Source organism: Belonocnema kinseyi, chromosome 9, assembly GCF_010883055.1.
Source record: "Belonocnema kinseyi isolate 2016_QV_RU_SX_M_011 chromosome 9, B_treatae_v1, whole genome shotgun sequence".
Taxonomy (NCBI): Eukaryota; Metazoa; Arthropoda; class Insecta; order Hymenoptera; family Cynipidae; genus Belonocnema; species Belonocnema kinseyi.
The window spans coordinates 81,492,023-81,517,202 of record NC_046665.1 but is presented as its reverse complement, the minus strand read 5'-3'; the positions used below and the strand labels follow the sequence as shown (position 1 = coordinate 81,517,202).

Below are 25,180 nucleotides of genomic sequence, written 5' to 3'. Positions count from 1 at the left end.
TTTTCAAATATACTTTTTTGGCATATATGGATATAATTCAAACACAGGAAATCGAAAATGCAATTTAAAAAAATTCTCTATCGATATCTGATGATTCGCGTCATCGAGATGCAGCGTGGACCTATTGTGCAACCTTTTATGACCTTCCATGAGCTACCAATATAGTTTTTTAATTTTTAAACAAAATTGTTCTACTTGCTTAAAAGAGGAACGTTTTTTTGTTACTATTGACGAACCTTAATGACCTTTCATGATCAATCAATAGCGATTTATAAAGTTTAAAAAAGGGTTACATTGTTTATATGAGAAATTTTTTTTTTAATTTGAAATTTGACTCTACCGTAAGTTAAAAAGTTGTTCGTTATAATAGAACACACTGATTGAACATTTGATGGTCTCTCTGATTATCTGAAAAGAAGATTTTCGCTAAGACAGGAACATAAGCTTGAAAAATATTGAATGTGTCAATTTTTTTCTTTTCTCAGGGCAAAACGTTCCTCTGTGAAGAAAAAAATTTATTTGATACCTATCAAGAAGTAAAATGCTCATGAAATGAACATAAGTAATTACAACCCATAGTACTTAGCAGCGGTATTTTTCTATTATGTTCTTGTCAGGAAAAACTCCTGCGTTGTTTAAAGTATTTTTCTAAGTAAACAAGTAAGAAATAATTTTAAAACCTCACGCTCGCAAAAATTTTAAGCAGAATATTTTCCAAAACTGAAAAAAATTGCTTAGACATTTTTAAAGATCTTTTAATAAAATAAAAAAACACGAGTCATCAACAGGGTTGATGACTCTTAATATTAGCTGTAAAAATCTTCATGAAATGTTTGTAATATTTCTGAAATCTTAGGACTCTTTTGAGATTGTTTAAAATCTTTGAAAATCTTTTAAATTTTTTAAATCTTTGTGATTTGAGATACTTTAGAAAAAATTGGTATTGATTAGTATCCACAAAAATTTTTTTGTATCGATCTACTACCAAAACGTCTAATTCTTATGACTTTTTTCTATTTTCCGGAGAACGACATTTAAAATATTTCAAATTCGTGAAGTGAATTTTTCAGACCAAAATTTTCTTGAATTTAAACTTTTCTAACATTTAGAAAATACTAGAAATCGATATAAAAAATAATTCCTTTGATCGTGCCTTGTTTCTAAATGTCTCAAGTTTCTTTTTATGGTGATCCTTAAAAAATGAATCGAAACTTCTTGGGGGGAAAAAATGGAAAAAGGGTTCAGAATTCTCGATCTTATGTATTTATGGGGTCTTTTGAAATTTAAGGAAAAACAGAAATATGGACAAAAAGGAGTCAGTGTTAGGCCTGAAATATAAATGATTGAAACGATAGACTTTTAAAAACAAAGTTTCATACCTGGAATTCCGGATTTTTCGAATCCTCGAGAATGGCGTCGATAACATTCTCAATCTGCTTCTGATCGTTTTTATTATGGCTCTCGATTCCATTTTGTCTAGATCTCCTTCCAGAGGAATAAACCTCCGTCCCGTTGAGTTTTCTCCGATCGAAATCGATATCAGAGCTGGACGTCTTCGAGTTTTCAGAGTCGGAACTATGTTGTTTCTTGGGACGATTATCAAATGGATTTTCCGGAATCCTCTTATCCTGATCATTCTCATAACTGTTTCTCTTGGAACTAGACCTAACATCTCCATTCCTCCACCTTTTGCTATCAATGTAAGACTCGCTGTTCTTCACGCTCTCAATTTCCTTAATCGCGTCGCTTACTCTTTCCAACTGTCGACGATTTTCGTTGAGGGCCTTCTTTACAATCTGATCCTCAATGAGAAGATTTAGCGGAATCTTGGAGTCCAAACGACGTTCGTTTGACGATTTCCTTGGTGGGATGTTCTCGAGGAAGAGGTTGACGGCGATTTTAGCATCCAAACTTTTCGAGATGGACATTGAGATAGGGCCACCGTTGCACTCTTTTCCCCTGTCTGGGAAAACACAAGCATCAACATCGTCGACATGCAAGCGAGGGGAAATTTTATTCAAATTCTTTATCTCCTTCTCCTTGTCGGACAGATCGGAATTCTCTTCTTCCTCGACCGTAATTTCGAGTTGGCTTTTGCTTCCTGTCTCGTTGTTTATGGCCGGAAGGGAAACTACGCGAACTAAATCCGGTGGCACTGGTGGTGTGAAATCGGATGGGGGGTCGTTTAGACCCTCGAGTCTGCCCTCTTTCAGGAGACTCGTGATGTTGTCGAAGGTACTGGAATAGCGCTTTGTCTCCGAAAGGCGATTCTCGTCGTGATCGTCAAATGACAGGGTCTTCGTTCTCGTCGGCGAATTCGGTAAATTCTTCCTCTCCTTCTTTCGCCCTTTGCGAATCACGTAAGTTCCGTTCTTCGAGAGATCCTGAGGCCGTATTTGATCGAGATCAGTCGTTGAGGAATCGGAATATGGAGATATCAGGTCGTCGTCTGTTGTTGAAACTCGAGGGTCTTGCCAGTCGTCAAAGTCTCGGAGCTTGGATGCTGACCCAACACCTGAAAAATGGTGATTGAGCAATACCAAAAGATATCGATACCTGGATGCTAAAAGAATCTGCCTCGGAGTGTACGTCTCAAACAAGCACTCTGGCCTTGGTCGTCCAAACTTTTACCTAACCACTCTGCTCTTCCAATTTCGAAAAAAATTTTAAATTCTGCTTTTAAGGGCATGTGATACTTAGAAAATTGTCGATTTTACCAGTTTTAGGTTCCCCCGACTTTTTTTTTCTAGAATAATAAATATTTTGTCTTAAAAATTTGGGAAATGATAGCGAACATGCTAACGGACGTCCCCACATACTTTTTTGTAGGTTAATTCAAAAGAGTTTTAATTTAGCAAAATGTGATTAATTTGCATAGCGCTTAGGAAATAGTATCGATTTTTTCAGTGTTAGATTTCCCCGGCTTTTTTGCTAGGATAAAAAATATTTTGCCTTCAAAATCTGGGAAATGATAACGAACATGCTAACAGACGTCCCCACACAGTTTTTTGTGTGTTTTTTTTATCAATAATTTTTGATATTGCTAACAACGTGCGTTAATATTTCGAGGTTATGTGTGTTACAATTCACCCGAGCGTTACTTTCAAACTACACAATAATTTTGGCCAAAAACTTTGAACTTACAAATAAACATAGTAACTAATCTCCCAGAACTAACCTTGTGTGCAGGCAATCAAAAAAGTTTATTTCATAATTTCCAGATTATCGGAAAGGCAGAGATGAAAAACGACGTAACCTAAAAATAGTGCATATGCATACAATTTTTATTTAGCATAATACATTTTTTTGTTAGTATCCCTCAAAAAAGAGTCCGGGACGTCCGCTATGATATTTTATAGCTTTTTTTCCACAAAAATGAAAATTAAAAAAAACTGAATTCGGAGATGCTATAAAATATCATAACGGACATCCCCGGACTCTTTCTTGAGGGATAATAACAAAAAAATTTATTGTGCTAAATAAAAATTGTATGCATATGCATTATTTTGAGGTTACGTCCTTTTTCATCTCTGCCTTTCCGATAATCTGAAAATTATTTATGAAATAAACTTTTTTGATTGCCAGCAAACAAGGTTAGTTCCGGGAGATTAGTTACTATGTTTATTTGTAAGTCCAAAGTTTTCGTCCAAAAATATTGTGCAGTTTGGAATTAGCGCTCGGGTGAATTGTGACACACATAACCTCGAAATATACACGCACGTTGTTAGCAATATCAAAAATTTTTTGATAAAAAAAAACACAAAAAAAGTGTGCGGGACGTCCGTTAGCATGTTCGCTATCATTTCTCAAATTTTTAAGGCAAAATATTTATTATTCTAGAAAAAAAGCCGGGGAACTTAAAACTGGTAAAATCGACAATTTTCTAAGTATCACATGCCCTTAAACTAAGAAAAAATTTGTTGAAGATAAAAAAATAGACTCTTCCAATTCAGATAAAAATTATATCTCAATCTCAATGAAAATGTTGAAAATAAAAGAATATCATTCTTCCAATATTATATAAAATATTGAAAAGCAAAACATCTGCCTTTCAAACTCGCTCAAAACCTTAACGATTAAGATCTCCCTCTGCCAAATCAACAAAAATTAAAAACTAAAGTATCCTTATTTGGGGCCTTCCATAAATCACGGGGTGTCTTTAGGAGCATGGCCTCAATAATTTATATGAGTGGCTAGTTTCGCCATTCGTTGATTCATATTCTTATCAAAAAAATAAAAATAAAGCTTATGATTTTTTGTTTTATTTACGTTTTACAAGAAATAGCAAAAGCCACGCAGCTCCAATTCGGATAAAAATGAAATATTAACATTTCTTTCATTTCTTTTGAAATTAGCATCCTGAAATTATTATTGTTGTCTCTAATTAGCTAGAAAGTGAGATAGTTTGGAAATCTGTTTTGGAATGACAAATCTTTTTCATGATTATTTTATGTAAAATTACTCCTGATAAAATATATTGCTTTTCAATCTTAAGTACAATTTTTTAAATAGGGGCGCTAAACTCATGATTCGTTCCAATTTGCAGGGTTTGTTTGTGGATATTTTAAGAACTCTTTGAGTTCTAAATAAATTACCTCAATGTCGGAAAAGAAGTATTTTTATTTAAATAAAAAAAGAATTACTTTTAATATTAGCAATTTTAGAAATGTATTAATTTTTGGATTTTTTCCTTTTTGGAAAATGTAATAATCCAAATAGATTGGTTCAGAATCAACCACAAACGTTTCTTTATACATACATTCAAGGCTTTCTATTTGAAACAATTCAGGTTCAAATTGTATACTTTTTAATATTTGCTTTATAATTGCTCATTTTTAATAAAGTCGAATATTGCCTTTTTCAAACAATTGTTCTTTTTTTAATTAAAATTTGTTTAATTGAATGGGTTGAAAATGGAGTATTTTAGACTGAAGCAATATTTGAGTAGAATTTGAAATGGAATAACAATGTTTAATTTTTACGAATCTATTAATTTGAAAATATTTAAAAATTGAAAATAGTTTATTTTATTCATTTATATATTAGAAAGTTTAAACTTTTTAAATTACAAAGGCAATAAAATGATTAAATTTTTAAATTACTTTCTCGGTTTTTATCAAGTATACGATAACTTATAACCACTTTACAAGATGAAAAATGGTTTTTGTTCAACATTTTTAAATTCAAATGCTTTTAATTTCTAATTGTTTAAGTCTTCATAACTGCATGTTAGAATTCTTTTGATTAAAATTGTAAGCTTCAAAATGAAGACCTAAAATGGGAAATTTTTAAAGTAAAATATTTTCTAATTAAGCATTCTAAACTAAATGATTTAATAATTGCAAAAGTTAATGCTTGAATTTAAAAAAGCTGAATTCGAACTTATTTTAAATTGCATTATAAGATGTGATATGAAGTTTGGGATATTTCAAGAGATTGGATACATTTTTCTTCTAAAAATTTATGAAAATCCTGGCCAACAAATAAAATTCACTTTCATTTCCTGACTTTTTCCGATTGTAAAAAAACCCCGGCAATTTCTTGGTGTCCTGATCTAACGACCCCCTGCAATTCAAAGAATTCAGAGGAATTCACGAGAACTCCATGGAATTCAAGTGAATTCAAAAGAGAGTCCGAGAGTGTTTCTATTATCATGGAGGTATCGAAATAAAAGGAGAATATTAATTGAGAAATAAATGTTCAACAAATGAATCTTATAAAAATTAGAAACTAGTATTGTTACTCACTAGAGACGTCGCTACTTTTTCGTCGTCTTCTGCCCACAACTTTGGTACTTCCCGGTGCATAAAGAGGATCCTCCTCCAGCGACACTTCCCAAGCAATCGAGTGCCTTTTGCTAATTGGAGGCGGCGGTGGAAGCAACTCCTCGAGCGAGTCGTCCGAGAAGTGTTCCTCCTCCGACTGGGTCCTGAAATCAGTCGAGTTTCTCGTCGAAAAGTCCGAGTTCCTCGTCGAGAACCTGTCCGAGTATCGTTCCTCCGAGCACCTGTCGGACGTCTGAGTCGAGAACCTCTCGGCCGATTCGGCTCGGGGTAGAGAGAAGGAAGCAAAATCGAGATTCCTGATGTTGAAAGGATCTGAGTTGGCAATATCTACATCGTCGATGTCGTGGTCATTCGAACTAGCACTCGCGACCGCTATCGAAAAGTCCGAGTGGAACCTCTCATTGGAGGTGGAGTTTGCTCTGGAGAAATCTGAGGAGTCGCAATTTGCTCTCATGGAGAACCTCTCGACACTAACGGAACTGGAACGAGGAATGGAAGATCGTTCAGACTCCGAGTTCCTGGAGAAACGGCCTTCACTCGAGTCGGAGTTGTTCCTTCTTCTGGAAGATGATGAATCTGAGCCGTTGTGATTCATTAAGAGCCTGTCCTCAACGCTACTCGACTTCATTATTTCATTTTGTCTCTGTTTGCGAAGGTGGGTTGATCGGTCTTTCTCGGGACTCGGGTGCTTCCGGTCGAGACCTTCTTCTGAAGAACGACGCCTGACTTCTCGGTGCTTCTCTATCGCCTTTGGATTCGTCCTCGGGGGAATCCAGTTGAAGGAGACTTTGCCATTGAAGGGGAGACTAGCAAATTTGCTTGGAGGACTTGGGGGATCCGCCAGTCGGAACGGTTCCACACTTCCGTTCTCCCAACCATATGGACGTTGGTGTCTAGTTTTTGGCTGAAAAAAAAGCTACATTAATTACAATTTTAATAAAATAAACTTTGACATTTCTTTCTAAAGAATTCAGGTCGTAATCAATCTGTTTTTTTCTTTTAATTTTAAAACCCTGTTGCTAAGTCGAAACCTAAGATCCCTAAATTAAGATAAAACGTTTACAAGGATTCCTTATCATAGAAATCAGCGAATGGAGAAATAAAATACGATTCCAATTTCGAAGTTTAAGAAGCACAATGATTTAAACTCGACTTTCCAGTTTCGTTTGGATTCCCTCCGATAAAGCCAACTGCCAATCACTTTTCAGGATCCGAGCTTGACTCGTCGGATAACTTACGCGAGATATCGTGAGAGACATTTAAATTCCCGAGAAATTCTTATTCGAATCGAATAAAGCTGATTCAGGATCCATTTTGCACTCGAATAACGACCGTTTAATGGGTTTTCGAAGGATCTTCATACACATATCGTAAGCTAATAATTATTATGGAAGAGTTTTTGGAGTTCTTAATTAAAAATCTGTGAAGATTCTAGAAAAAGAAGCTGAGTGGTAATTTAAAGTGGCCATTAAAAATATAATAGTATATATTTAAAATAAAAACAATTAACTTCTAACCAGAGAAGATGATTTTTGAGGTAAATAATTAAAATTCTAGCTGAATAATTAAATTTTCAACAGAATAGTAGAATTTTTAAACAAATGAAATGAATGCTGGATCGAAAATATGTTAGTTTATTTGATTAAAAAGAATTAACTTTTAAAAAACTACGTTTAAGCCAAAAGGGCCAATTTTCCATCCAAAAACACGAATCTTAAACAAAATAACTGAATTTTCGACGAAGAGACATATAATAGTAGACACTTCAATTTAAAAAATCAACTTTCAACCATAAAAGATATATGTTTATCGAAAAATATGTCTTATATATCAAAAAATGAATTTTCAATCCAAAAGGTCAAATTTTCGTCCAACAACAATTACTTTTTAACAAAAGAATTAAATTCACCGAAGACCAGAATATTTTCACCAAATAGTACAATTTTTAACCGAAAGAGATAAATTCCGAACGATCAATAAGATAATAGACTTTTTAAATCAAAAATTAACTTTCAATAAAAAAGATTTCTTTTTAGGAAAAAAAAACAATATCTGAGAAAATAATTAAATTTTAAAACAAATACTAACACTGTTAAATAAAAGAGATGAACTGTGGATACAAAATATGATAGTGGACTTTTTAACTATTTTTATTTACCTTTAAATCATAAACGATACATTTTTATTCAGAAAATATGACTTTTCTAACAAAAGATTAAGTATTAATCCAAAGTAACGAATTTTCCACCCAAAAAGATGAATTTTTAACAAAACCGTTAAAATTTAAACAAACAAAGATGACTTTAAAAGAATAGTTGAATTTTCAACATAAAATTTTTAACCAAATAGTAGAATTTTAAACAACAAGAAATTTATTCTGAACCAGAAATATAATTGTAGACTTTTGAAAGAAAAATAATTAACTTTCAAACAACAAAAAAAGACTTTTCTGGCTAAAAAATAGGATAGAAGACTTTTTGATTAAAAAGAATTAACTTTCAACAAGAACAAAAAACTATTCGTCAACCAAAAGATGAATATTTAATCCAACAAGATCAATTTTTGATTTAAAAAGACCAATTTTCAACAAGCAGTTTAATGCTAGACTAAAAAATATGAATTCTGAACAAAAAATATAATAATAGAGCCCAGAACTAATAACTATAACCATTTTGCTTTAGACTGGTGGATCAACAACCGCCATTCCATCGACGAAAAAATATTTTACTAACTACTCTAGTCGACAACATTATATAAAAACTCATAATAATAGACTTTTCAATTAAAAAGAATGAACTTATAGCCAAAAATAGCTGGATTTTGTATTGGGTTATACACATTCAGTTCTCACTTAAGCGAAAAAAGAGAAAAAGGTGATATTTTTTTTACAGGGGAAATATATAGTGTAAAAGAAACACTGGTTTTTAGCGTAACATTACTTTAAAATATAAAATATAAAATGAAGGGTGGCAGTAAAAAACTAGATAACTAACATTTTTCTCAAAATGGGTTCACTGCATAAAAAATACTTTAAAAATCAAATACACGTTGTACTTGAAGGATTTATTTGAAATCTTATTTTATAATGTAATAAAAAAATTTATTTTCAACTTTAGTTAAAATTGAACTCAGTAACACTTTTTTTTACCTTTAGTCTCAATATTTCTAGAAGTTATTATCGTCTATTGAAAAAAAAAAATTTCTTTTTACTTCTATCGGCATTTCATCATAAAACGTCTGTAATATTATGATGTCTAATCTCAATTTTCTCGGAATAATTAGATCTTTAATCGCTACTGAAAGCTTATTTTCAAAACCTGTGAAAAATTTAAGCCTATAATCCTGCATTTAGAAACTAAATATTTCGGGAATGAGTTTTTATTTTATATATGAACTGTAAATTGCAATTTTTATCACAATCTGCAATCGAGCCAGCTCCAAGTTAAGATTTTTTTTGCCCCCAATTCGGTAACACTTCAGCTCGGGCGTAGATATTTGTTTGATAATTAAGTTGTGATTTCGATTTTACATAATGTGTTTTTACTCTACTGAAAACTTCTAATAATGTTGATTACTTACATCTATATTACCATCCTTCAAATGAAACAATACGATATTTATGACAAAAGTAAAAAGAACTTAAATAAATTCCCGGGTTTCAAATAAATTCCCAGCTATCTACTGCTGGTTAAAAATTCCATGCCGATTCCCGGTTTTCCCAGTTAAACAAATGAGGAATGAAGATTCTGAAAGTATGAGCGCAAAACGAAGAAGAAAATAAGTACACTTACTAGGGTGGTTTGCGTGGTTACAGCTTGTCCGTGCCGATTGCATTCTTCCATTGCAGCCATCCATTGCTGTCGACCACTTCGACGACCAGACGATTGAGCACTTCTCTTTGACGAGTTTCCTGGAGAAACCCTGTATAAATACAAATAAAACAGTGATATAATCAGATTTTTCCTTGGCCAATTTTTTATTTACCCTGACCATTAATATTCAAAGACCAGCATTTTAATCTTGTACAATTTTTAACATAGAATAGTTTATAAACAGAAGTTTACAGATATAAATCCATATAGAATATATTGCAGTAAGGATCTGGATATAAGAGTTAATTTAAATAGTTGTAAATAGTAAGGATAAGATACAATCAAATTGTTGGATAGCCTTGTAATAAACGGAAGCCATGTAAACCCTCAGGGGACACATTATGAACAAAGAACAGAATAAAACAATTTCAGATTAAAATTTCAAAATTATTTATTTCAACAAACAAATAGAAATTTTATACCATAAAAGATGAATTTTTAATCCAAAAGCACGAATTTTAGCAAAACACTTGAATTATCAATTAAAAAGACGATTTTTTAACAAAAATAGTTCAATTTTCAACCAAACAGTTCAATTTTTAATCAAATTTTTTTATTTTCAACTTACAAAGATTCATTTTCAACCAAATAATCGAATTTTTAAACAAAACAAAAAAACTTCAACCAAAAACAATTTTATTTTAAACCTAATAATTAAATTTTTTAGAAGACAGTTGAATGTTCAAAAAATAAAGATGAAATTTCAATCAGCAATTACAAATTTTGTGCCAAAATAGACAAATATTCAACAGTTGGATTTCCTACACCTTCTTAACAATATGCTTAAATTTTCAACATAATAGTTAAATTTTGAAAAAAGTTGTTGCATTTTGAACTCACATGGATGAATTTTCAAGCACGAAAAAAAATAAAATAAAAAACAGTTTACTTTTCAGTGAAATAATTGAATATTTTGGAAGACATTCGAATTTTCAACAAAAAAAATGTATATTTAATCCAAAGGGACGAATTTTATATGTAAATAGACTAATGTTCAACAAAGCAGTTGAATTTTCCACGAAAAGGCTGATTTTGTCACAAAATACATGATTTTACAAAAAAATATCTGAGTTTTTACCCGAATACTTGAATTTTGTACCTACAAAGACGAATTTTTAACCAAATAGTCGAATTTTAAATAAAAAAAAAGATTACATTTCAATCAAAAGAAGTTGCAATTTCAAGAAGATAAAGTTTATCCAAAATATTAAATACTCAAGCCAAAAGACGAATATTTTGTAAAACAGTTGAATTTTCGTTGCAAAAATATAAATTTTTATCAAGAAACTTAATTTTTAACAAAAAGTTGCATCTTTAACAAAAAAGAGGAAATTTCAACACAAGAAGATCATTTTTCTACCAAAAAGACGAATTTTCTACTAAAAATGATGACAGTTTGATGACAGTTGAGTTTTTATCGAAAATAGACATTAGTTGAATTTGTTAACACAAAAATATGAACTTTCCACAAAAAGTTAATTGTATACCAAAATAGTCGAATTTTCAGCCCAAAAAGACAAATTTTCAACAAAACACTTTAATTTTCAACCAAAAATGATGAGTTTTTAACGAAATCGATGAATTTGCACACGGATAATAAAATGTTTAACTAAAAATATATTAGAGTGGCCGCGAAACTTCATTTTCAAAATTGCCTAATCTATCCCTGGCCATACATTTTCCCTGACCATTAATATTTAAAGACCAGAAAGCTTGTACATTTTTCAACATAATATCTTCTATAAACGTAATCAAACAATTTCAAATTTTCAAATATTTAATTTATTATCCTTGAAAGTTATTTGAAGAGCCTCTTACGCAGAAAACTTTTCGAGATTAATTTTTGCGAAGGATGGGTACTTGGAACTGAATAAAAAACTGAAGACTGCTTGCGGTATTATCTCGTAAGTCGACCTGAAAACTTGAAAAGGTGGAGGCGATGGCCAATTTAAAATAAGGTAGGTCGTGGAGCATCTGTTCGATCTGGCGTTCGGTTCGCAAGACTCCCATTATCGGCTGCCGATATCGATCGATTGGCCGTAATCAGTCTTGTGAGAAGCTGAGAAGTCGAAGTCTATTCGCATTTTATATTTTTCTCGAAAAGCGACCAAGAAAGAGCCTCTTTAGGGAGTATCCGATTCGTCCTCCGGGCACACAATCGAGTCGAACGAATTTCATGCCTGCCAAGGAGAGGACCCCTTTCAATTCAAGTGTACCATTCACAGAAAATAGATCTATTTATTCCAAAATGCTACTGTGGAGACATTTCCAGTTGACAATCAGAAAAAGCCGAATCAAAAAATTGAAGCATCGATCGAGGAGAAATAAATTATTCCAAAAAAGGATCAGACTCACAGGAGTTTAAGACACACAGTATGCTGCAGTTAAAAACATTACCACAAAATTTCCGGTTGAATTATCCAATGCTTAATTTCCTTTCAAAACTTTATTTTTATTTTCAATTTTTTATTCACCAACAATCAAATATTTTTAAATAAAATAAGATCCAATAGATCGTTTTCTTTCATAAAATTAAATATTTTAAAATATTTAATATAATTTAAATATTAAAAAATAATATTTAATATTTAATAATCTAATTAATATTTAATATAAAAGGGACCTTACGCGCCAAAGCTGAATTTTACAGTACGGGCGATTGTAGCCGAGTACGCAAGCAGGCATTTGAGTAGTGGGGGAGGCGTCAACGAAAAGATCACCACCACCATTTACCACTGCATCTTTAGGCGCTCATATCCGTGAGCTAGTGGAGCTCACGGACACAGCGCATATACAGCTGCCTATGTTTGCAGCTTAATAACAAAAAAAGTAATCAACTTAAAAAATTTCTGATTTTTGCAAATGAAAGAGCAACTCAACAACTATCGATCGGTGTAAAAACCTAAAAATCGATTTTTTGGGCGTAAGGTCCCTTTCTTCGCGGACGGTCACATTTGAAGAAAGTAGGTTTGCCAAAATTTTATAGTTTATATTTCCATTGAAAAACTAAAATATTCCAGACATATATCCAGGTACAACTTAAGAGGTTTTTTTGCACATTTTAAAAATATGTATTTAAAAATGCCTAAGTTTTATTTTTTTTGTTAACTACCAAAAACTGTACCTGGAAATACATTTTTTTTTGTAAAAAAGAACTTTGAAATTTTTAAACCGAACAGAAGAAATTCAGAGATTTGCATATTATTCTTTTCTACTCATTTCGCTACAATAGATAGTCACTATTTTCTTTTTTTTCAAATTATTTTTGTTAGCAGGCTTTGAAAAATCTGTTCAGCGCCTGATGACTTTTTACTGTTTAAAATACCTTTAAAAAAACATTCAAAGTTGAAAGATTCCAAAATAGGTGAAACATACAACATTAGAAAAATTTTATTTAACAATAGTTATTCAGGATTTTTGGTTTTTGCTTTCTCTTTAGATAAAAGATGCAATTGTTATACTCTTAATGTTGTCGGTCTCATTGTATTCCTTGGAAGATTCTCCACAAATCTCTTCGATTCGCTTTTATTGCAAACATTTTAATTATGAGAAATATTAAATTTATAAAACTAAGAACGGTATATTTTTTAAATGCAATTTTTAAAATGAAAACGTGCCAAACATATTTGTAGAGAATCTTGCAAGGAATAAAATGAGTCCTGCCATATTAGGATTTAATAAGAATGGCAACTTCTACCTAAAGAGACAGGCAAAAAATAAAACCCCAAATTATTATTGTTAAATAAACAAATAAAGAATTTCAACGTGAAATATATATTTTTTTAAGTTGGCCTTCAGTTTTGTTCCAAAATTAGTTACAACTAACAAAGGAAATATTTGCTTCAACTTTATAAATAAATTTCAACAATGCTTATTTTTGAACTTGAGATAGCTTTAGTACATGCTTAAAACTTAATGACCAAAGTAATGGATGTTCCAAAATTGTAATGCAAAAATAGTTTCTTTGAAAGTAGCAGAAGCAGATCTTAACTGTTTCGGTACTTTCCATGTAAGATAGGGGAGAAAATTGATTATCTGACTCACTGGCAATGTCGGAAAGTAATTTGTAGGATAGGTCGGTATTGAATTGTCCGATTCCAATAGATATAAAATAGCATCGGTCACTGATTACGAACAATCAAACTTTCTCAGTCATACCGCCCCTTCCATTGAATTTCCTTCAGGTCTTCACTCTCTCGTTGCTTGCAATCCCTTCAGATCGAGAAAGAGGACGGAAATCAATCGCCTGGGAGGACCGATAACGGTAGCAGATTTATTCTTAATCCTCCTCATTCTTCTTCCAATCCTGATTCGTGAGATGTAAATATAGAGAGAGCTTTTGCATTTTTCAAGGACAGTAAATTTGGATCTATCTACTCCGAACTTGGAGGGGGGGGGGGGGGGGGGGGGGGTCCACCTTATTTAATGCTTTCTTATATGGGGAGGGGCGAAAACCATCTTTCACGTATGATACTTTTAGATTTTTTTCAGTGCAATTTAGTGCTTAATGTAGTACCTAATCCGAGCACATTTAATATGAAAAAATGTATATTACTCAGTTGATAATTGTGAGAAAAACAAATTATTTAAACAAATAGAATTTATTTAAATAAATGGAAATTAACTGAAGAACATTTGTAAACATTCCAATAGACCTATTAGTTATTTTCACTTCAATTATCAGCTAACTTCACTTAGTTAAAAGCTGAGGGGGGAAACAATTGATCAAATGCATGGAACAAAACTTTATTTCTGTAATATCTTTGTAATTAATAATCATTATTATAAATTTATTATTTCATTATATAGTAATTGAAAAATAAAAACTATTTTCAAATACATTTATATAGAAAAAATTAGCATTTACAAAGATATTAGCAGAATAGGGCAATAATGAACTGAATCCCATGCATTTGGACCCTTGTTTTCCCCTCAGCAATCAACGAAGTAAAGTTAGCTGTTGATCAAAGTGAAAATACCTAATAGTAATGATTCCCGGAAAAAGGAGAATAAACTGCTTAAAAGAGTCAATTTCCTGAAGACTGTACATTTTTTGATTTAAGGCTAGTTTTCAGGGCACCGCGGGGATAGGTTAAGGGCGATAAACCCGTAAGTATAATAAGTCAAATTCTTCGTTGGAAACTTCTCTATAAGTCTTATAAATTTAATGTCAATTGTTCCCTAACCCTGAACAATTATTCGAAAAATACCAAAAAGTGACTTTTTCCTATGCATTTTCCCATGCAAATTTGAAGTTTGCATTTATTTAAAACTCGCCATTTCAGACCACCCTATTGTTAAATGCAAATTTAATTATTATTTTTTCTATTAAAAATTAAGCTTTTTTATTTAAAAAATACAACGATATGGTAGGTCCCGGAAGCTGGAATTACAACATTGTCATAACTATATGGGCATTATGGCATAATTTAGTGCTAATTTATGCTGCAGAAAAAAATGTTGTGTCCAGTAATTTTGGTCAAAAACATGTCGTAATGTTAGTTTCAGCTGAAGCCACAAATGCGGTATGCGAAACTCGCAAACTATTAGTGACATCAAATTCTCCTTTGTGGAAGAATTTAGTGCTAATTAAGTGCTCTGGATTTGTGCTATGCGAAAAATCCGGGCACTTTTTTTTACCAAACACGTGTAGTAATGCTGACTTCACTCGGGATCTATTAGTGGTATCAAATTTTTCTTTGCGCAGGAATTTAGTGCAAAATTAGTGTTAATAAATGCTGCCAAAATTAAATTTTGTATCTGGTAATTTTGTTCAAAAACATGTAGTAAGGCTGGCTTCAGGTGACTTTGGTATATTAAATTTGGAAAATTTTAATCTTATCAAATTCTCCTTTGTGTAGGAATTTAGTTCTTAATTAGTGCAAACATATGTCACAAAAACTTAATTTTGTGCCCGGTAATTTTGCTCAAAAATATGTAGTAATGCTGGCTTCAGGTGACTGGTATGTGAAAGTGCCAGGATTTTTTGCATACCACAAATCGAGAGGACTTAATTAGCACTTTATTTTTACGCAAAGGAGAATTTGATATACCAATCATAGTTCCCAAGTTTTATACGCCAGAGTCACTTCAAGCCAGCATTACTACACGTTTTTAGTAAATAAAAAAGTGCTCAAATTTTTTGCATAGAAAAAACCCAGAGCACTTAATTATCACTAATTCCCTGCGCAAATGAGAATCTGATACTACTAATAGTTTCAGAGTTTCGCATACCGGAGTTGTGAATGCAGTTGGAGCTAGCATTACAACATGATTTTAACCAAAATTACCGGGCACATAATTTTTCTTCTGCAGCTTAAATTAACACTAAATAAACACTTAATTATGGAATAGTACCCATATCGATATGACAATGTTGTAAATCGAGGTTCCGGCAACTCGATATAGTTCAAAATGTATGTATTTTTTTTTTAAATTTGTCTTTTTTGGTAGAAAATTAATCTTGTTTGAAAACTCAACTGTTTTGTGAAAAGATCGTCTTTAGGTTTGAAAATTCAAAACTCTGAAGGATATTTTTTTATTATTATTTTTAATTCATCTTTTTTGGTTAAAAGTGCAACTGTTTGATTGAAAATGAACCTGTTGAACAATCAAACATAATTTTGTCCAATCCAATCTTTTTGGGATTATTATAGAGTTAATGGAGTCTCTGATATTTTTCGAATTTTACGATTCGAATGGAGTCTGATTTTTGGGCTGTTTAAAATGGCCAAGATCAATGTTTAAGTTCTTATTATTGGGTTGGTGATTTTGTACATAAGGGTGGTTCTTCTGAATTTTTGTTTGGTGAATTCGAGACCCGAAAATATGCCCAAAATCTGGGGAATTTTAGGTTTTGCAACTTTTATTTTTCGCAAGGGGGTGTTTTTTGAAAATGGGGGTAGTTTTTTATTTTTTCGTGTATTCGGGAGCCCAAAATAGGCCCAAAATTCTGGTGCTCTTTGTTTTTTTCCGAATTTGAGTTGTTGCATAGGAGGTAGTTTTATTTTTAGCAGGGGTGGTTTTTGAAAATCGGTTGAATTTTCACAAAAAATGTCGGAGTCCAAAAATCGACATACAGCCCAAAAAAAGCTGAAAAAAGCCCAAAATTCTGACACAAAGAAATTTTGGAATTTCGTTTGTGGAGGTGCTAACTTGATAGCCCTCTCAAAACCGCGTAGTAGTCTTGTCCACACTTGAAAATCTATCGATAAAAACAAAGTGGCCGACACTAAAACAAAATATACTTTCGTCTTCAGGTTGACCCGGCCGACAAATTTTTCTTATGAAAGTTTTTCATTCGATAATTATTACTCAAGATAAACAATAAAAACTTAAAAAAATTTCCGATCAAAAATCGATGTTTTGTAAAACACAACTCGCGATTATTCGGCCGTTTATTGATAAAAATGCTTGAAATTTGGATGGTGTATTTTCAATGTATAAGCGATGACTATAACCAGCGCACTTTGTTTAAAAAGCGAATGTGTTTGTTTTTATTTAATAGCAAATTGATGCCGAACAAAAACCGCGTTTTGCTGACTTCGACCAGTGGGACGGTCCTCGAAAAAATGTTAGTTGAAATAATTTGTCGCGAGGAAGTTGTTCACTAGACTTCGAGAAAGTTTTTCTGAAAATTTGAAGAAAATCTGTCGCAAATTGTAGAAATGCCAGCGAATTGAAATCAAAACACTCTGCCGCTGGAGCGTTTTTTTGTTCTTGACGCTGCGTTTTTATGGCTGAGGAACAAAGGCCGATAAGCGGAGCACTGCAGCGGCAGCGTGTGTTGACTTCAACTCGCTGCCATTTCCACAATTTTCAACCGATTTTCTTCAAATTATCAGGAAAAAAGTCTAGTGAACAACTTTCTCGCGACAAGTTATTTCAACCAACATTTTTTCGATGACCGTCCCATTGGTCGAAGTTAGCGACACGTGGTTTTCGTTCGAAATCAATTTGCTATTGAATAAAAACAAACATATTCGCATTTTAAACAAAGTGCGTATAATAGTCTTCGCTTATATATTGAGAATACACCGTAAAAATTTCAAGCATTTTTATCAACAAACGGCCAAATAATCGCGAGTTGTGTTTCACAAAACATCGATTTTTGATAGGAAAATTTTCTAAGTTTTTATGGTTTATCTTAAGTAGTAATTATCCAATGAAAAAGTTTCATAAGAAAAATTTGTCGGCCGCGTCAAGCTGAATACGAATGTATATTTTGTTTTACGTTTCGGCCACTTTTTTTATCGATAGATTTTTCTGTGTAGACAATACCTCTATACGGTTTCGAGCGCTTGTCGAGTTGTTGCATCCGTCACGTCAATTACGTGACATAGCGCAGGAATTAGGTTATATATTGCAATTCATGCGATATCGGTTTCTCCGCGATTTTGTTGAAAATTCGTCGTTTTTTATTAAACTGCTTTTCATTTAAACTGAAAATGTTTATTTGGTTCAAATATCAATATTTTATGTTGAGAATTTCAGAAAAAAACTGTACGTAATTTATGCTCTGCCACTTACTCCCTACTTATTAGTAGGGGAAGTGTAGGGTGTGACAGTATGGAATTTAGGGTGAGTAGGGAAAGGGAAGTAGGAAAAAAGTGTTACATAGTTGGGGAAGGGGGGGTCGAAATTGTCAGAAAGTGTGTGAAGGAAATTACGTGGGGATTGGAAGTAGGCGAAATAAGGGGAAGTAGGGGAAATAAATGACGGGAAGAGGAGATTTGAAAGTCTTAATCAACGTCTTAAGAGAATACGGAACTAAGTTTTTCTATCGAATATAGTTTTCATTAAATTAAAATTTGACAGTTTCGGTCGTAATGTTCAAAATGAAATATGCATAATCGGCTTGCATAAATTCGTAAACCATCTCGCCCCTCCCATCTTTCACCCTCTAATCCTTCAATATTTGGCCTTGAGGATTCAGAGCTGATTTTTTTATTCGTCCTTCCTTTGGAAAGTCGTTGAATCCTTCATCGCTTTCACTCTCAAAGCGCCCTTGCAAGCAAGCCTTCCATCAGTTACTTCTCTCCCTCCCGTCCTATTCACCCGTCTGGAAAAAGTCCTTGGAGAAGACTCGTAAACCAAATCATCGACGTAAATGTCGAACTCACTCTCAGGTTCGAAAATCTCGTTAAAGGTCGGATTTAGACGTGTAACAACAGGGGAAAAATAAGCTTTCTCATTTTAATACAGATTTATCTCAAGATACGAGTATTTAATGCACATTTTGATTTCAATTTAAGTAACCTCGTTTTTTGTAAGTCAAGTCGTTTACTCATACAATAATGAAGGATTAGTTATTAAAAAATCTTAATTTCACCAACTGTGTACAAAGTTTTTCAAGTAGAAACTCCATATAGTATGATTTGCATTTTAATAACCACTTGAGATTTATCTTATGATACTGTTTGAAAATATAATTAGAAATTAAATGAGAAATTTACCAGAAAACTTTATTAATTGAGGATTTAAATAAGTTAACGAAGTTTTCATGCTTGTCATTGTGCGAAGAATTCAACGACTTGGCCTCATTATCGAATAAGTTCATTATTTTAGTATCGATAATTTTTCATGGAAAAAATTCAAAGTTTTAAACTGTCATGAGAAACTCATTTTCTCAAATCAGTAGGCATTTTTAATTTTATTTACTAGACTCCACGAAAAATATAAATGAACAATTTCTAACTTTCCGTCAATTATCAAGACAAATTTGGTATTATTTGTGTATATTTTCTGTTGTATTTTATTGTAGCTATTATATTTGAGAAGAAAGTACAAGAACTTTACAATTTTTTCATGTCAAAAGTAGTTCTGTTTCGATCTGGGACGATAAAATACTTGAAACTCTCCAATGCTTTTTCAAAAATCGTTCAAAATGGAAGAAAATTAGAAAAATGATCTTAAAATTTAAGAAGTTAATTTGATATTAAATCAAAATTTAAGCTCTCCTTTAACGTCTAACATTCAAATTCAACTACGAAATTCTTGAAAATCAAAAAAATTCAAGAATCCAACGATCAAAATTGGATAACACACTCTCAAATGTCTCCATAAAATTAAAAAAAATAATATCTACAAACAACAAATTATTGCTATAATTTAGACAATTAACAAAATTTGGCACGCATTTACAAATTGTTACACAAAATTACCATTTTCAGATTATTGTACTTTATTTTATTATGTTCTAAAAATAAATTTCTACCATGGAATTTCTAAAAAATCAAAAGTACAAATTTCAAATCTGTAAGAAAAACTAAGCATCTAAATATTTGTCACCCAAGGTAAAAAGAGAAATATTTCGATGAAAAAAATGGAAACTCTTGTAATTTTCGCCATCCATTTTTTTTAACCTTCTTGCAAAAGTCTTTCCACTAGACTAGATATCTAAAGAAAAATGAAAATTTGAATTGAAAAAAAATAGACAAATTTTGAGTGAAGAACAAATAAAAACTAACAAATTAGGCTTTTAAATGGTGTAAAATGCTGATTTATATTTAACATAGTTTTCGAGTTTTTTTCGTCCATTTTAATGAGATTTTTTTTACTTGATCAGAACCAACTTTTCCGAAGTTGCTTTTTCGGTTCAAGGTAAAATTTCACGTTACGCTGTAGTTAGAATAGCTAATCAGGTAATTACAAATTTAATACCAAAACTCTGAGTTTGGAACCCCATGGTACAGAGATTGGATTAGAAATTAGCGAATCTACTCACATAGGGAGAAGCGTTGAGATAATGCGTTCGGCCTCTTCCGGTGGCGGAGGAAACTCGGGGGCGGTAACTCCTGCAGACTCCTGTGGTTCAGGACAGTCTGGAACCGGACGTAGTGCTACTAACGCCATCTTCGTTTTCCGTCCATTCATACTCATATATCCGTCGTCCTCTGACTGATGCCCTGAAATAAATCAATTTTCAATTAAAACATACATTCATGCAACTTCAATTAATACATACATTCGTGCAACTTCAATATTTAGAATCCCACCCACAGTATGAGTTTCCTGCTTAAAATTCAAGTTCAGCAAATATTAGGAAAAAAAGATATAAGAAGAGAAGGGAGAAAAGCAGGTTTTGAGAAGTTTGAGGAAATTAAGGAGGAAAGAACAAATTGTGGGAAGTTTCGTTTATTCGAGGTTCGGGAGTGCCCGTTGGGATTTTTATTCGATTTTCTCGTAAAATTCCAGCTCCCTCTTCAAGTACTTCTTCAGCGGAAGTAGTCATTCGGAAGAAGGACACAGAAAGCGGCGAGGAAATTTTATCCGTCTCGCCAGGACGAACGAATCAACGAACGCCCTTAGCGATTTCTCTCGTTGGATGCATCTCTTTTAGTTTACTAATGCAGTTGAAGCATTAGAGGAACAAAGGTCACTTTCCTAGTTTTTAATTGGCGTGCTTTCCTTTTAGACTGAGTGTCTTTTTCCGAGCCTGGAAAATGAAAGTTTTAAAAGGATTTTGCATTTTTTACTTACCTAGATGAAAAGTTAGACTATTCAAAAATTAATGTGGAGGAACTTCGGCGACAGCTCGAGAGAGAGAGAATTAAAAATTATATTTGTATTTAAATTTCAGATCAAAATTCAAAACGGTTAAAAATGTAGAAGGCTATAAAAAATTGCACTATATTCTTACCTTTCGGAGAATAGTTATTAAATCCTTTTTGTTTGAAAGCATTTACCTCTTTCCAATTAAACAATTTTAAGTATATTGCTATTAAACTTCAAAAATTTAACTTTTAAATTTTAATCAATTTTAAAGTTCAAACACTTCTGATCACTAAATATAATTCTATGCTACCATTTACAAATCTCAATGCTCAAAATTAAAACTAATCCTTCGTTTCAACTGACATTAATAAAAATGCTAAAAATCGAACAGCTCCCTTTTCCAATTCAGTATAAAATTAAAAAGTTTCTCGCTCTGATCAAAATGTTTAAATTACCAAATTGTTAGAAGTGCCAGAAGAAAAAATGGGCCTTGTTCCACTTCAGAAAAAAATTTAATAACCAAAATGACCTCCCTTCAAACTCGATAAAAATCCTAAACAAATAAAAGGTCACTCTTCCGATACAGAAAAAATTTGAACATTGAAATGTCCTCCCTTCCACCTCTATAAAAATGTTAAAACTAGAAAATGACCCTATTCAAATTTAGTACCAGGTTTTAAAATACAAAGTTTTCCCCTTAAACGAATTAAAAAGGCTAAAAAGAAAACATGACCGCTTTTAGTTCAGAAAAAAATAAACAAAACTTCATCCCTTCCAACTAAATTAAAATGTTAAAAATCAAAAATTATCGTTCTTCCAATGTATAAAATATTAAAAACCAAAATTTTCTCCTTTGCTGCTCGATAAAAATCTAAAAAATATAAAATGTCCCTCTACCAACTCAACAAAAATTAAGAACTAAAATTTCCTCTTTTCAAACTCAATACAAATTTTAATAATGCAAAAATTTACCCGAATATTTAAGAAGAATTTGAAAATGAATAAAAGCGTTTAATTTTCAATATATTAATTTGAACATTTAAAATATTTTATATGTTTCAATATTGGACGTTCACATCAGTTTAACTACTAAAGCTTTCGAATTAAAACAGATAATTTGCTAATATTAAAATATTTCAATTGTTTAATGTTCAATGTTGAACAGAATCAGAATCGTCTTGTTAAATCAGATATTGCTCAATTTTCAACAATCGAAATACAGTTTATTTAAAAAATCAATAATTAATTTATATTTACATTTGATGAATTTATAAGAACCTACGCCTTTCGGAATTTTGTCTGGATTGACAGTCCTCTCAGTAATAGGTCGTTTCGTTACCAAACTAGTATTATTCTAAAGAAGGAGTTAGATAGACGCATAAACGAAGGTATGAAGGTTATTGGTAGCGCAGGGCCCCTTATCAGAAGTAAACATTTATCAAATAAAGCTAAAATAGCAATACATAATTCTATATCTGTACCGATTGTACAATACGGTAGCGAGACATGGACTTATCAAGAAAAAGATTAGAGTGCAATTGACATGAGATTCTTGCGCATAATATGCGGAAAACCCCTGATAGGCAAAGTGAGTAATGAGATAATTCTCAAAGAATGTGATGTCGAAGAGACGCTAGTAGACACAAGGGTAAGAAATCGGTTAAGATGGTTGGGGCACATTGAGAGAATGCCAAATGGACGACTAACGAAACAAGTGTATCAAGGCAAAGTAAATGGCAGCGAGCCCAGAGGCAGCCCGTGGAAAGAATGGTTAGAATGTGTGAATGAGAGCCTAGTTAGAAGAGACATAAGAAGCCACAGAAACATGAGAGCCGGCAAAGGGAAGTGGATTAATGGTGTAATAAAAAAACTTTTTTCGAATAATCCATGCATATAAAATGGATAGTATATGCGCAGGTCTTTTAACTTCCGATTAGATCAGACGGCAGTGATCTAACGGAATTTTGGGTGAAAATTCAAAAAGTGAGCGTATTTTGAAATTTTTTGAGACCACTTGTATCAAAATTCAAAAATTTTCTGTACGGATATTCATAGTATTCAGAAGAGGAACAATTTATCCTAATGAATTTTTTCAAAAAATATAAAAATTACCAGAGTTATAGCATTTACAAAATTCCAAAAAACACGCTTAAATTACCATTTTATGCCAAATAACGCGCGATATGAAAAAAAGTCAAGCGAAGAAAAATGTTGCTTTTTGAATGCCCCACGAGATTATCATAACAACTTTTTGAATTTTCTTGAAAAATCAAAAATCCATATTTTGACCGCACTCAAAATAATGAAAAATCCAAAAATTACATTTTTTGGCTAAACTGTGCAAAATACGGTAAAAGATAAATACACAAAAATTGTGCATTTGAAAAAGATCTACAAATTTGTTATTACCCACTTTTTGATAGGATGCGTAGTTTTGGCTTTAATTATGAAAACATTATTAACAGTAAAAAAAATGTGCCTACTGCGTGGGCACTTTCTTACCACTACTTTTGTCTTTTAATTTCTTGTTCGTCTCGTGTGTTGAGTTTCAAAAAATTTAACTTTTCATGTTTTTGGTGCTATTTTTTATGATTTAAACTAAAAACAGAACTATCAAAAAATTAGACGTGACAAATAAATCATTTTTACATTATCATCAGAGAAGGTATTAGATTTGTATAAAATTTGACCTCCCTAGTTTTCGTCAGAAGTTCCACGTTTTAAAACCCCCTTAATCCGAAAAACAGGTTTTTACGAATGCGTCTATCTGTATGTCTATCTGTTTGTCATTATGTCTCTCTGTCTGTCTGTGAGCACGATAACTTTTGAAAAAATTAATCTTTTAGATTGGCTTTCGGTACACCCTTTTAGTGCCTAAACTAAATGCCAAGTTCGTTAGTCAGACCTTTTGGATAAAAATACTAAAAGCGAGCTCATTTAAAAAATTTTAAAGTACACATTTTTTCATGATTCAAAAATTCTGTGTACAGTTGTTCATAGTACTTAAAAAGAAAAATCTTACTTTACGACAGCCCTATAAGATTAGCATATTAACTTTTTGAATTTTTGGAAAAATTCAAATTTTGACCGCACGATAACATGTGTAAAATTTAACTACCCGCCCCCTCCCCCTCATTTTTTGTTAAATGTCCACGTTTTGAGACCCCCTAAACCCGAAAAATAGGTTGTTACGAATGTGTATGCCTTTCAGCCTGTCTGTATGTATTTATGCGTGTCTGTCAGCACGATAACTTTTGAAACAACAATTTTATTAGATTGGCCTCTAGTACACTCTTTAAGTGTCCGAAACTAAAGGTTAAGTTCGTTAGCCAGTCATTATGGATAAAAATTCAAAAAGTGAGCACCTTTTGAATATTTTTGACACCATTTTTTTAAAATTCAAGAATTCTCTGTACGGTTATTCATAGTATTTAAAAAGTCGAAAAATTTATCTGAGGACTTTTTCATAAAATTAAAAATTATGAGAGTTATAGTACTTTCAAAATTCCAAAAAACACACGAAAATGAACCTTTTAAGCCAATTAACGCACGATTTCAAAAATGGCAAGAGAAGAAAAAGTATGATTTCTAAATGCCCTAGAAGATTATCATAACTTTTTGAACTTTCTTGATAAATCCAAAAATAAATTTTGACAGCATAACAAATAATGGAAAATACAAAAGTTACATTTTTTCATGCAACATTTTCACAGTATTTCAAATAGTCTCAAATATAATAATGCATTTTCAAAAAACAAATTGATAGGTATATATATATGTTAAAAATTTGTCATAAACTCAACCGCAGGATTTCGCCGGGAGCGGTTGCTAATCTGGAAAATTGCACCCGCTCCTAGCGAAATCGCGGTAAAATTTCAGCCACAACCACGTCTCACGACCGTGAGATAGATGGTTACAGTCTGCACGACGATCCAGCAAAAGCCTCGTGCACCCTAAGAACACGGAGTGACCCAAGGACTACCGCCTTCTGCATTTTTCCCGCAAGTGTTTTAGCATATTGTTGAC

The 25,180-nt window shown here is 32.2% G+C and overlaps 1 protein-coding gene across 4 annotated transcripts in view; it reads right to left on the bottom strand.

Moving 5' to 3' along the window:
• The window catches only part of LOC117179282, a 298,303-nt gene that overhangs the window by 99,051 nt on the left and 174,072 nt on the right, over positions 1-25,180 (bottom strand). For all 4 annotated transcript variants that reach the window (XM_033370926.1, XM_033370929.1, XM_033370928.1 and 1 more), the window contains 4 exons: positions 20,385-20,565; positions 9,578-9,707; positions 5,748-6,690; positions 1,380-2,515 (listed from right to left, as the gene is read on the bottom strand). In XM_033370926.1, the coding sequence (XP_033226817.1) occupies positions 1,380-2,515; positions 5,748-6,690; positions 9,578-9,707; positions 20,385-20,565 (2,390 nt within the window). The remainder of the gene's footprint in view (positions 1-1,379; positions 2,516-5,747; positions 6,691-9,577; positions 9,708-20,384; positions 20,566-25,180) is intronic.